At 37.8% G+C, this 14904-nt stretch overlaps 1 protein-coding gene across 1 annotated transcript in view; it reads left to right on the plus strand.

Moving 5' to 3' along the window:
• Positions 1–14904, plus strand: part of USH2A (usherin) — a 691295-nt gene that overhangs the window by 520561 nt on the left and 155830 nt on the right. Inside the window, exons 50-51 of the mRNA XM_072814508.1 lie at positions 7544–7767; positions 13084–13288. Of these exons, the coding sequence (XP_072670609.1) occupies positions 7544–7767; positions 13084–13288 (429 nt within the window). The remainder of the gene's footprint in view (positions 1–7543; positions 7768–13083; positions 13289–14904) is intronic.

Raw genomic sequence — 14904 nt, forward strand, 5'->3', positions numbered from 1 at the left:
GGAAAGATTTTCTTCCTTCTTTGAGTCAAAAAAATAATAATAATTTCTAGTTTTTTATTTTGTCTTTGGATAACCATTAAGTGTGTTTCCAAGGCATTTACTATATTCTATGAAGTTATAGATCATCCATCTGGATCCACAGTACATCCATCTATGCATTCTTTTTTAATCCAGCTGAATAGGATGTATTTAGAGGAAGATTTTAATATACACACTGTCAAACGGTTTGGTAGTCCCATGTCATTTTGTTCAGTAATAGTAATGATGAAAGTTGTTCTTCATACAACAGAATTTCAATTAGGACACTTCTATTGACACCTAAAATTTAAGGATTACCTCTACTACATGACACCGGACACCTGGATCTGCAGTGTAAGGTAACAAGAAAGTTGACTTTGCCAGATAAACCCAAGAAACAAAAACAAAAACTAACTCACCATATGTTTGAAAATGAATGATGCATTAAATTCTATGATACAAAAGAGTTCAGTGTAGACACATAGTCCTTTCAGAAAATTTCCCCATGTATTGTTGCCTTAAGAAGTTAGCATTCTGAGGATAACTGCAATCCAGTCAAGGAATCCAGCCAGGTCAAGTGACTCCTAGGTGCTGCTTATTGGCTAATAGGTGATTACACGATGATCAGGAAAGAAGATAACAACTACAACAAAAAGTAAACAACATTCTGTGTTCACTATTTGCCAAATAGGGTTCTGTGTGCTTCATATACATGAACACATTTATAACACACTTAAACATCCCAACGAACCTAGGAAGTAAGTGCTACCCTAGTCTCCATTTTCGAGATGAGAAAACAGAAGCACTTCTCACAAAAGTGAAAAACTGTCCCCAAATCACATAGCTAGCAAGTGGCTGCATTACTTCAGGTAAAATTAATTGCTATTATAAGTGAACCCCCAAATTTGTAAAGGCTCAAATACAGTAGGGGTTGACTTTATCTTGTATCATAGCACTGGGATATGAACCTAACTGCAGGTTATCTCTCTTTTCTAGTTATAAGCTAAGAACAACCAGATGATATGGTCACTTTGGAGCTATATCCATTTCTGCAGCCAGAAGGGGAAAAGAGCACAGAATAACATGTGTGTGTTTTTCATTTGCCAGGTCTAGGAATAGCAAATATTTTAATTAACATTTCACTGACTAGAACTCAGCTATCCGTTGACACCTAAATACAAGGAGGCTGGGAGATTTGCCCATGAATTCTTGCCTCTATGGCTAAGAATGGATTCTAACTGCATCCAAATGTCTATGGAGTCCATGTTCTTAACTTCTTTGATCATTCTGATAGTTGAACAAGCATTGGATACTCTCCAACCTAAGCCATATCAGTGTCTGTCAGGTCGACTGAGCAGGGCCAGTATAATAAACTATCAAATTGCAAACATTTTCTGGAAGACTGGAAAAAAAGAGTCATTATAAACTCTGCTCATTGACTGCACACCTAATGTATGCCAAAGTTAGAAGAAAGGGTACTAAGTATGAGTGCTAGGCCCTGAGACAGTGACTTTTAAAGGATAACCTGGGACTGCTAAGGGCCTGACCCTTTGCAGAAAGATGTTTGTAGGTGGTCTGTGAGATCAAAATGATTTTCATAACAATACTAACCTATCATATGCTTTTTTCAATCTCATTCTCTCATGAGTATACACTGAAGTTTTTCAGAGGTTACATAGCATGTGATATTTCAATAACTGAATGCAGAAGAAGATATGAAAAGTTAACTCCTTCTAATAAGTGAGACATTAGAGACACTTGCAAAAATACAAAACCATGTCATTCTTCTCACTAACTTTTCTCAGTTTGGAAAATGCATTTATTCATCATAGGTATTTATGTTAACATGCTATGTATTTATTATCATTTTAAATGAATTAATAAATACATATTTCAAAAGTCTTTGTTTTAGGCTCTAACCCATATTTATCAACAGATATAACCCATATAAACAAAAGCTATTTGGAGTCCTGTTACAAGTATAAAGGGGTCCTGAGACCAAACTTTGTGAATCACTGCTTTAAGCCATGGTAATCGTGTGTACTGGAAGATCATGGCAATTAGTTAGTTATCCTGTGCTGTGACTAACCAGTTGAGTTCCTTCTCTTTGAGTAGCTAAAGATATGTCCCTTAAAGATAGAACAATGTATGACAGGTTGGGGGGATGCAAAAGCGTTGCCCTCTCCATACCATAGTGAGTCATTTTAGCATCTTTGTTCATTTATTGCTTTCTTTTTTTAGTCAATTGCCATCATCCTTCATTTGATAAAAATGTATGATGTAGTGACTATGCTCAATACATTATTCTCAATGCTTTGTGATTGTAAAAATGGCTAAGATTCCATTTTTATCCTTAAAGATTTATAATCTAATCAAGGAGGGAAGTATCTATAAGGTTAAACACACTACATAAGAGAAGGATGAATGCGAGTATATTCTTAAGACTGAGAAATCACTCCGATCAAGGTGATGGAAAAAGCGAAGCCATTAGATTGGAACCTCAAACAATGAGTAAGATTTTGGGATGTGTAGATGGAAGGAGGACATTTCAGCTAATGGGCATAGCTTGAGCTAAAGTGTGAAATGAGCAATCTGTGAAGCATGTCCAAGTCGTAGAGAGCAGTTGGGTTTATGGGCGGGGGAGGGGGGGCTCTGCTGTGTGCAAGGAAATAGGGGGAGATATGTGTGAGTAGGCAAAAGGATCGAACATTCCTTAGTAATCAAGGAAGAGTCAGTGTGACGATAGAATTATGATTTAAGGACACGAATTAGATTTTGGTGGCAAAATGAATGTGAGGAGAAGGAAAGAGAAGTCAGAACACTATCGCCAAAAAGGAAAACATACCTGTTTTAAGAAATGAAGTAGAGGTAATTGTCCACTAGGACACTGGTTCCTAATCTTTGGGGTGGGGGGAGGAACCATACACCCCCTTAAGAATCTTTGGAAAGCTACAAAGCCTCTCTTCAAATACTAGGACACAGACCTTGCACAGAAATTTGCCTGCAGTTCCACACACCTCACACCTCTGTGGGCCTGAACTTCAGGATCACTTTTTATTTACTTCTCTATGATTTTCCACGCTTGTCAAATATTTCTCAAGCAAATTGCAACACTACTCAGCTCCTGTGAATGAAGACTAGCTCTAGAGCTTCTCCCGACATTCCACCATTCTGACAAGTTCGGTAGTCATGGTGGACTGAAGGGATGATACTTTTAAAAAAAGAAAAGAATCTCGTTTTAGTCTCTTGACCTTCCTGCAGGTTTCAGTGACAATAGACACGTTCCACCTGTCTTTTTTCTTCTGTCTGCTGCCGCTCCCTCCTGTCGCCCCTAATGACTGTGACCTCAATGACCTTCCAGAACATCCATATGGCCCTTTTTCTTCTCAACCTAGCAACACCATACCTGCTTCATGAGGGTTTGGATCTCATAATATTGTTCCTAAGCCTGGCCTCTCTCACTGCCTGGCATTGTGTGCCTGCCATAAGACCGGGCTGGCTCGTAAAACATCTCTTTATGTACTTTATTACTTAAACTCTTTTATTTGCCTGCAGGAGCCCGTTAACAAAATCACATTGAATTGACTTTCTCACACCAAATCAAATCTCCCTGGTCCCAGTTCAGTTGTCTTTGTCAATATGTATTTTATAAATGGAGTGAATTAACAGATGCTGTTGGAACAGAAGTGCTGGGGTAGCGTTTATGTTTTTACTGCTCTCTCTGGGCAGATGAGTTGTGTAGGAGTGTTATACAGGTATCTCGGGATGAAAGTCATGCTCGTCACTACAATGGATATGTATTCTTAACCATTTTCTTTGGATGTATTTTAAACCTCTTTATTACTCTTTCTATTCTTAGTGTTTGCTTATAGGGTTTTATCATTTATGCCATTAATCTTGGACTGGACTTGGTTATATCTTTTAGTTTTAAGAGGTGGACATTAAAATCCCCCTATCACTCAAAGAGAACAAGATTTTTCTGTTAGCCATGAGAGACTGATCACAACATACCCTTGGAACCTATTGTCTGATCTCTATTTATTATACATGTTGTCCATGCAGCCTCTGATAGGAAACTCTGGTTTGAAACTGCTTTGTCATAGAATACTGAGTTTCCATGTCCTGGAGTCGGACTTCAGCAGAATGAAGGACTACTGCTATTTGTTATATAAGATGGGATTTGGAAACTTTGCAAAGAGGGAAATTTAGGACAGAAATCCACTGTGAAAAAGCTCTACTAAAGAATATTGTCCAAGAAGATTTCCATGTGATGTAATGAATTTTTGAAAGGTGTGATGTAGAAAAAAAACATAGCTCAATGATTTGGGGAGTATTTTTGCTCTACCCTTTCTTTGTCAGTTTTGTGGTGGTAGCCAGGGAGCCATCTACCGGTGGAGACAAGCATGCAGTTCTTTTCTTTCATATTCTGCTGCCAATTTTATGAGTTTGTCCTGAGAATTACTAATCACAAAACTTTGTTTTCCAGTCTTATAGGCCTAAAATATGGTCCCTTGGCTTAAAATGTGGTCCCCATGATCAGTCCCAGAGCTGCACATTAATTTATCATATTCCAGACTCTGTTTTTTACGACTTTACTGTTTTTATCTCAAAAGCATGATTCATAATTCTTGGTCTTTTTTTTTTTTTCTTAGAAAAATGGAGCACCTGTTTTACAGGATTAACAATTTAGAAATTTCACCAGGACTCTATGTTTATAAATGCTTTCCTTGTCAGCCCTGGCCATTAAATGAGTGTTAGTAACACACTGAAACTATTCATAATATTGTGAGTAAAAAACTCCTTCACTGTTTTCTCCGATTGTATCCAATTACATGGAAGCTATCTGTTGGATATATATGCTGTTGGGGAAGATAAAATATGCAGTTTGATATCAAAAATAAATCTCTAATAGCTCTATGTGTACTGTACCACTCGAGTAACATCTGCCCAAAGAGAATCTTCACCTTTGTACAGATTTAATGAGCAGCCTCTGGAAGAATAGATCGATCCATCAACAATACATGACCTGTTTTGTTTTTCTTTTGGCATATTTAAAATTGTGCGTTCTACGTGTCAGAGTTCAAAAGTCAAGTGCTACATGCGATAAATTAGGCAGGGGTCAAAAGTTATTGCAATGCAGTTTCAGAAGATTGTCTGTCTCTGAATTTGCAGCTCATTCATGCTGAAGTGATGCACTATGGGAATTACTACCAAACTCTGCTCGGCAACATCTGCTCTCCCTAAGTGAGTTAGTGCACGTCAGACATCTTTATGTCAGAATATTGCAGTGATGGATGCAGTCTTCAGAAAATGCTGCATAAAAATCTGGTGTGCCGTTCTGGCCATTAAGTGAAATTACTATTTAAATTAATGGCACTGTCACAGTTTATCTGTGCAAAGAATGAAGCTGATTAGGGTATTAAGTAATTAGCAATTTATCACACCGGAACAAGGTTGATAATAATTAAAGAAGTAATGGTTTACCAAAGAAACTAGAAAGGGAGTCACTTCTTGTTATGAGAGTGGAATCTTGGCTGAAAATTTTAATTCAGTGAAACAAAGATGAACCTCTTTGCGAAGGAAGGCAGGCTTTTTTTTTTTTTCTAGTGTAAAAACAGTTCATTATCAAAATTTTAGTTGACCTGTCAAAAGTCCCTCAGAGCGATCAGATGACTGATTAGGAGTTTCGAATTAGGTCAAAGTCTGCATTTTGATTTTATACTTAAAGCATGGTGAAGCCATAAAGTGACTGGGGAGTAGAGGGGGAGAATGTATTCTGCTCCCTAAAGGGCCAGTTTTTAGTCTTCGGATTGCTCTTTAAAATAGAAACATGAATTATTTTAAGAAAACTGCTAGAGAAAAAAAAAATGACACGAAAGAAATCCAAGGTTGTATTTAAATGTCTGATCAGAAAGCAGCAGAAAAATAATGTCCAAACAATATAAAACTGGACGCTGTAGATTTGTCTCTTTACTGTGTGTGTGCACGCGTGTGTATAACACGTCATTTTTACCTGTCCTGATCAAGACTCAGATTACAACGATAGCTCTGCTGTGAGTATTTATGTGAAAAAAAAAATTTCCTGGATATATTAAAATAATGGAAATGATTAATAAAGCGCCGAAGAAAAGAGTTTACTTCTAAACCAATTACTTTGGGCAGTTACCCCATTTACATGGCATGCTAAAGCTCCATTACGGTCAATGTATATCATTTTAAAATATTGGTAGATTTTTTTTTAAAAGGGAAAGATTGGAATTCTTTGGAGTCATGTGTGGCTAAACTCTTTCCTTAAGGTAGGTACCGAGCCAGTATCTACTTTCCATATTTTTTTATTTTTTTATTTTTAAGTAAAAGGCACTTAAAACTCGCTGGTCTATTATTAGGAGTGTCTTTCATAATGTAGGTGTTTGTACAGGACCAGATCAAACAATTCAGGACCCCAGGGCACTTTGAGGTTGAGGTTCTTTATGTTATCAGTCAGGACTAATAATAAATAAACACAGTTCTAATTAAAATAAATCATTCATCACACGGGCCTGCTTTATAACTGGATATAAACTCTGATATAATAGCACTGTGGCATGGGGTGTAGGCACCTTAATTTCTGGCTTAATCTGACTCTGGAGTATTGTTTATTTACTCAGGCTTTTATGTCTAAATTTCTGCTGTGTCTGTTCTATGGCAAGATCTAAATGATGTGAACACAGGCCACAAAGCTGAATTTGGTGCGAGAAGGGAGGCTATTTGGTAGGAAAAGCACACATGTCTTTCCTCAACAAGTGGTGATCAAGGCTCCTCCTTCCAAAGTCTTTCTGCCACTTATCCATGTCCTCCAGCCTCTTATCCATGTCCAGGGATGTGTCCAGATCACAGTGCTACTCATTAAATAGTGGCCTGATTAGTGAGCAAGTTCAGCTGGTTTTGAACAAACCTATCTCATGAAGAAAGAAAGACTGGTTACCATTGCTGTTGGATTCACAAGAAGCAAATATTTGCACCCTCGACACAAGCTGGGCCAAAACTCACAAGACTCCTGCCACAGGGTCTCAGTGCCAGGATGCTGCTACCTTTACACTCCATCTAGGCTCTTATTATCCCACGGTGCTTCAGTGACCTTCTCTCCCTTTGAGAATTTCTAGAGCTTTCTTCTGATCCCCTGAACTTTATCCTTTCTTCTCCAACACAGTGTTATTATCATCACAAAATGGGCAGGTAATTCTCATGACGGAAATCAGGGCCTTTTTTTTTTTTTTTTAATGGAGCCTGGGAGAAGTCTGGCCCCATCGAATGATTTCAGAATGCTTCCTCTCGTGTGTTCTTTACCTAATTAGTGTCTGGTGCTCTTGGTAAGAAGGACCCCTCATTGCACATTTAAATCACCTTGGTAGGGAAATGCTACCTTAGGTACTGTACCATTTCAGCAACTGCCTGACTCTGACATTTTTATACCAAACTTTATAGCAGTCTCCGTTTTCTCCCTTTTTTTTATTTCATATTCATATATAACATTTTATTGTTGCAGGGATGTTCTGTTGTGGGCAGGATTATGTGAATATGTCAGATACCATATGCTGCTCAGCTTCCAGTGGAGAGTCTAAAGCACATGTTAAAAAGAATGACCCAGTGCCAGTAAAATGCTGTGAGACTGAACTTATTCCAAAGAGCCAGAAATGCTGTAATGGAGTTGGATATAATCCTTTGAAATATGTTTGCTCTGACAAGATTTCAACTGGAATGATGATGAAGGTAATTGATAGAAAACCTCTCAGAGGTGCTGATTTGACAATGGAAAGAGAAATACATTGTTCATAACTATTTTTCTAAAATAGGAATATAAAAACTCCTGTGTGCATTATTCATTTTCACATTACATCCATATTAATACCAAATGAGTTCACTGTGATTGATGTTATTGCAATGAATTCTAAAGGAATTAATAATGATTAGCTGTTCTCAGGAAGCTTTTCCCAGCACTTCAGATAGGACAGGACTTTCAGTCTCTGTGCTGAAAGAGCCAACACTTGTGGTCTGGGACCTCTACGTGGTACCGGTCTATGTCCATGGGTGCTGTGGAAGGAAACAGAGAGAAATTCGGTCTTTTTCCCTCTGGGCCCCAAACCATAATCAAACACTTTCCTTTGATAGAAGCTTTAGATCCAGCAAATTCACCTTTGCCTATATTTTATTCCTTGAGACACTGGACGATCAGCAAATGCCTGCCACCCATAAAAGTGCATAGGCCTATGAGTGTACCATTTGTTTGTATGTTGAGATGCTTCACGGACAGACATGTCATGTTTTATTAGCATTAAACTTGACCCAGGACTCCAGAAAACTACCACTTTAAGGAACAGAGTGTGGGCATTTAAAAACGAAACACCCTACTGTGTTCTGAGTAATTTGCCACTAGGAGATGACTGCAAATGAGTATTTGGGTCCCAGACACTGCAGGGGCTCTTGCGGACTGATGTAACTATACAGTCATCATGTGGACACCATATACTTCGGGATATAAAGTAAATAAAGTAACTCTTGAGATTGCCAAGGTCCCAGCAAGCACTTTACAACAATTACTATTAAGACCATTCATAACGTTGTTAGAAAGACTAAGTACTTTATGAAGTGAATAATCATACAAAATACCCATCAAAAATAGTTGTTCACCTGCAATTTTTTTTTTTTTTAGAAATTGGTCCGACCTATACACAACTTTAGATAGCCAGTTCTATGAAAGAAATCTATCCAACACTCTGCTCCCAAAGTTTACATTTATTCCAGGCCATTGTCTTCAGAAGTTTGACCTGAGAAATTTTTTCTGAAATACACAGTCTTTTTTTTTTTTTTAATTTTTTTTTTAATTTATTTATGATAGGCACACAGTGAGAGAGAGAGAGGCAGAGACACAGGCAGAGGGAGAAGCAGGCTCCATGCACCGGGAGCCCGACGTGGGATTCGATCCCGGGTCTCCAGGATCGCGCCCTGGGCCAAAGGCAGGCGCCAAACCGCTGCGCCACCCAGGGATCCCTGAAATACACAGTCTTAATAAGCTGTTGTAGTTGCAAAGACATGTCTTTAAAATGACTAGTTAAGAAGATTCTATGTAGAAAACTTTTAAAAGGGCATTCGTATTTGAAAAATGAGGAAACCTGTTAGTTTCGAAAATGACGCTACTGCTTACAACTATTTGTTTCATTACTACTCACTCACATCTGTTTCCCAGGCATCTCATTTTGGTTTCAGGAAGATATGGCTTCCATTATTCAAGGACAACGTTCAGGATAGTTACATGATCTTTTAGGTTGACTTCACTTGGCTCAGTGAAGGTCAGTGAAGAGTCATATTGATAATTCGTGTTTATTATGATTAGGACAACATTTCTGAATGCTGAATCCAGTAGTGTGTTGCAGATAAAGTTCAGTCTCTAGATTGTATTTTGTTTCCTGAAGACCTCTTTCCTGGAGACTTCTGTATCCTGCTCCAGTCAGGACTGGACTACTGTGGGATTTCTCCCCTGTAAGTCTTCCCTAAATGTGGGTTTCAGAATTCCTTCTACTTCTCTCCTGTGTTGGTGTCTCTATATTCTCATTCCAAAGGTCCCCTTTTCTTGCCTTCTCTTGGAGAAATATCATTTTGGGTGTATGTGCATGAAAGGTAAATTTGGGGGGAGCTTGATGTTTGAAATTATCATTTTTCTAGGCTCCTACTAGATTGATGCTTGACAAGGTATACAATTCAAGGTTAAAAATTATTTCCACTCAGGATTTTGCCATAATTTCTGTATTTTTAAACTTCCATTGCTCTTCTAATTCTTGTTTTTTGCCAGGTATCCATGTGTTATTTTTCCCATGAATGTTTTTAAAACATTATCTTTATTCTGTTTTTCCAAAATTTCATGACATTGTGCCTCTATGTGAACTACATTATTATTATTATTATTATTCATGATTATTATTCAATGATTATTATTCACTTTTTGTGGACTTTTTCAATGTGAAGTCTCATGAGCTTCAGTTCTGGGGAATGTTCTTTTATTATTTCTTTGATAATTTTCTCTCTTTTTATATCTCTATTTTTACTGATTAGTTGGGTGTTAGACTTCCTAAGCCAATCTTTCAATCTTTTTTTTTTCTTTTTATTTCTTGACTATTGATTAGTTAACTCTTCATCTTTTTTAACATGATCAGATATTGCCTTATCTTCACCTTTCAACCTTTCTATTGGTTGATTTTTTTTAATCTATCATATTATTTAGTTAATTAGCTAGCTGGTTGTAGTCTTTCAGGGTTCTTTATTTTTTCCTGACTGTTATTTATTCATGGCATCCTACTCTTGTTCCATTCATGGGATATCTTTCTTATCATTCTAGAAATACTGAACCATTGTTGTTGTTATTTATTGTTTGTTTGCTTTATTCCTTGAATTGACTCATTTGTTTGGTACTGTTTTAGTTTTCTTCTTTCCTTGCTTTGTTTCTGCTCCCTCTCAGTTCTTTTTACTATGTTTTAAACATATTCTTTCCATTGGAAGCCAAATGAAAGCTCACTGTGCATAGACATCTATAAGTAGGGAGCTCACAGTAGCATAATCATGTGGCAGAGTAGCTTTTTGTCAGGAAGTCACATTACCAAGAATCCTTAGCAACTATGCTTAACTAATTATCCTTAATAATCCATTCTAGATTGGAATAAGATATATGCCTGGCTGACAGCATACAAGGAATCAGTGGGAAAGGGGACTGGGATTCTCACTGTGCAATATGCAGACTTGTATTTGGTTTTCCCACTGGCTCCTGGCTTATATCTTCCACTGGACTCTATTTCTTTTATTTCACCAAATCTTTTCTAAGCCTATCCCATTTTGTAACACTTTACCAAAATGCAGCTAGGAATAACAACCAAACCTACTACTAATGTTCTAGATTATGACCTCTTCCCCTATGACTGTGAGCTCAGTCGCACACACTACTATGACAGTTTTGCCCTACTTTGACAGTTATCCCAGGTCATAATTTTATCAAATAGTTAGCCACAGCATAACAGTGTTCCCCAACTCTCCACACCCTAGTACATATTTCTTTGCCATAGCCCACCTAACCATTAAGCCAATGCCATGTGTTTTAGGGTTCTATTGTTCTTAAGACAATCTCTAGCTTTAAAGTCCCAATTTACGTTTTACCTAGGACATGCTAAACTATGCCAAAATAAAAACAGATGCACTCACGTATGGAATGGGTCAATAGAACAAAAGTTAAAAAAAATCATTCACATTATAATCCAATGTGAGTTAGGCAGCTGTCCTCCAAGGAATGTTGCAGGAGCCAAATCCCCTTACATCTTGTGGGGCTTTACATAACGCCCTCAGATTGCAAAGGAAAAGAGGAGAGAATGGATGATTATACATGTATGGGTTTACCTGGATATAAAATATATCCTCTCTGTAAAGCAAGCACATGAACATTTCTAGTCATGTGGCTTTCCCTACTGAGCTGGACCTGCAAATCTAGTATTCCTTGGGAGAAAAAACAATGGACATTACTAGGCACACGGTACTGTCTCTGCCACTTTCATCTCCTTCCCAACTTCCGAAACTGTTTGAGCTGTCCTGTGGGTGTTAGTTTATTTTCTATTTCCTTGGACTTTCTACATTCTTTTGCTGTCATTTGGTGGGGCTTCAAGAGGAAATGGAGCTAAATGCAGGTGTTCAAGTCACTATACTCAAAGGGAAATCCTACCATAGTTTTCTGAAGCAGCTTTATTTTGACAGCCTTTGGGAGAGTAATTTATATGAGGTAAGAGAGATTGAATGTAGATCAATTTTAAATAGCAAAAAATTATTTAAAATATATCATGCCACATGGAGTGCCTGGGTGACTCAGTCAGTTTAATGTCCAACTCTCAGTTTCGGCTCAGGTCATGATCTCAGAGTTGTGAGATCGACCTCCTCATTAGGCTCCCCACTCAGCACAGAGTCAGCTTGAGATTCTTTTCCCACCTCCCCCTCTGCTCTTTCCCTCACATGTGCTCTCTCTTTCTCATAAATAAATAAATAAATAAATAAATAAATAAATAAATAAATAAGCCATCTATGTAAAGGAAAGCTTGGCATTATAAAAATGTTGCCTTATTTATATCTCCTGTAATCTGGGATGATGAAGAATTTCATTTTCTGAAATTAGAACACAATTGTACTTACCAATAACTATCAAAAGTCTAAAGATTCATCAGAAAAAAGTTTTATAAATGTAAATAATAATAACTATATTGAGAATTCATGAAATACTTAGATTTTCTAAAACTTGGACAAGGAATATTTCTTAGCAGTCCAATTTTCCCCAGAGCACAAATGTACAGATTTTCAAATATCACATTCTTTTCTCTAAAGCTCCATTAGGAATGTGTCAAGTAACAAAAATAAAATAATGACTCCTGCTCTTACTTACAGCATATCTAAGTGTAAGGCATTTACAGGCGTTATCTCATTTGATTCACATAACAAACCTGGGTGGTAAATGTAATTTCCATTTTCTCACAGAAGATGCTAAGGCTTTGGGAGTGTAAGCGACTTGCTCAAGGTCACAGAAGTAGGAAGTTGCAAAACTGGACTCTGAATCCAAATCTGTGTCATCCACACCAAAGCTGCTCTTTCTAGTATACACACCACCTTCATTCCTTTTCATGAATCTTGAGACATTTTTTCATGAACTAAGTAGAAGAAAATTTCATTTGCATCTTGTGAAAACCTGCCCCACATATGTCTAAATGTAATTTTTTAAAAGATATGTTTATTTTTTTTAGAGAGGGAAAAAGAGCTCACATGTATAAGGGGAAAAGGCAGAGAGTGAGAATCTCAAGCAGACTGACTCCCCACTGAGCACGGAGCCTCAAGTGGGGCTGGATCTAACAACCCATGAGACTCACGAGACTCATGAGATCATGACCCAGGAGATTATGATCTGAGGCAAAACCAAGAGTCCGAGGCTCAACCAACTGAGGCACCAGGCACCCCTATCCAAATGTAATTTTAAAATTTCCTTTTCCTTATCTCCTTACCTCTACCACTCAGGAAACCAGAGAGTGCGGGACTCTCTGCCCAGCATCTCTGGAAGCCACGGCATATTGCGGCAGGTGTGACTTCAACTTTACCAGCCACATTTGCACTATGATCAGAGGACCTCACATTTCTACAGGCAAGGAATCAGCAGAAGAAATATGCTCATATGCTGAAGAGACTGTTCACACGGGAAGTGTAAACACATTCTCCTTCACAGGTAACAGAAACTGAGGCACCTGTCCATGGCTTAGTCGGATTAGTGAACCAGCTGTGGAAAATGCAGATTAGTTTCATTCTGACATTGTTCCCTTCCTTGACCTAATATCAATTAATTTCATCATACTACTATGGGTCAGCTAGTTATGAGGTAATTAAAGGCACACTTCAGATCTGCTCAAAGTTAGTTAAAAAAAATTGTAAGGTCTAACTTAAAACAAAGATACATGCTATTTCAAAGTAAACATAGAAAACAAAGAACAGGGAAATAACCTATATGTCCTTTTATGGTATATCCAATTAATTGCCAGTGAGCCCAAATTTCTTTCTACGAATACAGGCTTTCAATATATGCAATGAATGAATGTTGCTGTGCTTGTAGACAGAAAAGAGGAAGAAACCTCTCTGATCACCAGTAAGACCTGGCAGCATTATTCTGAGGAGGAGCTTAAAGTAGTATCCCTTTCCTGATCTTAGGTCTGGGTCTGGACACTGCGCTCTGGTGTTGCCTCTAAATGATCATCATCTTGGGAACGATGACCTTCACAGTTATGAAAATATTAATTTTCGGGCTCCATCTTGGCCCTACTGAGTTCCTCCAACATAGTGGTTCTCAGACTTGGCTAAGCTGAGTGCAAAACACTGTAAAGTTTAAAATCATCTCCAAAATAGTTCTGCCCTCTATTAAATTTTTATTATTTGTCCATTTACTTAAGTCCCTACAGAATTTGTTTCTGCCTTTTGAAAAATTAAGTGTGTGTGTGTGCGTATGTGTGTGCATATATATCATCTATCATCTAGAGTCAAATAGAATACATTTAAGTGACATAATTCGAGCAAGCTAAGGTTAAATAAACAAGAAACTGTTCTGTTCCATCATGACTTGCCATTCTGCCTTACTTAACCGATGGTGGGGATAATGGCAAGCCTCGGGGTTGCAAAAAACTAAGGCAAAATACTGGGATGGGGGGAGTAGATTAAGGAGGGAAAGCAGGACTAAAGATAAAGTTCCAGTGATGTGCTACATGCTTTAAAACCTGATCTTAATTTACCCACAAAGCGATTATGGTCATTTAACAGATGAAGAAACTGTGGGTCATATCTATAAAAGTAACTTCCTGAGGTAAGATGTCAGATTTAAATCATGTCACCTTCGAGACCAGCAGATTTAGGAGACTCTGTGTGGTGTAGGACCTCCTTTCTGAGTGCTCCAAACCTCCCTCAAGCTGTTCCTTCTACCTGAAATCTCCCTCTCCATCATTCTCAGAGTGTAGGTCAAAATTCCTGTCCTCAGTGCAGGCTTCTCAAACCCAGCCCTATGACATTCATTTCTACCATGTTGTCACCTGCATTTGGGTGCTTGTTCCATCTCTCCTGCTAGATTGAAATATCTGGTTGAGCAAGATGCCCTTTCTCTACTTTACTTCATTTTTGGACTAATATACTGTAAACAAACAAAAAGACACTTATTAGAATGTATTTCATTAGGAAAGTCCTCAGGATAGAGGACAATGCCTTGAACTTTCCAATTTCCTTCCATTCCTAGTTATAGATTTAAGGACCCTCATTTCCAAATTAGTGGGTTTGATCTCAGAGAGTTCCCTCCTTTTATCTGCC

Source organism: Canis lupus, chromosome 38 (assembly GCF_048164855.1).
Source record: "Canis lupus baileyi chromosome 38, mCanLup2.hap1, whole genome shotgun sequence".
Classification (NCBI taxonomy): Eukaryota; Metazoa; Chordata; class Mammalia; order Carnivora; family Canidae; genus Canis; species Canis lupus.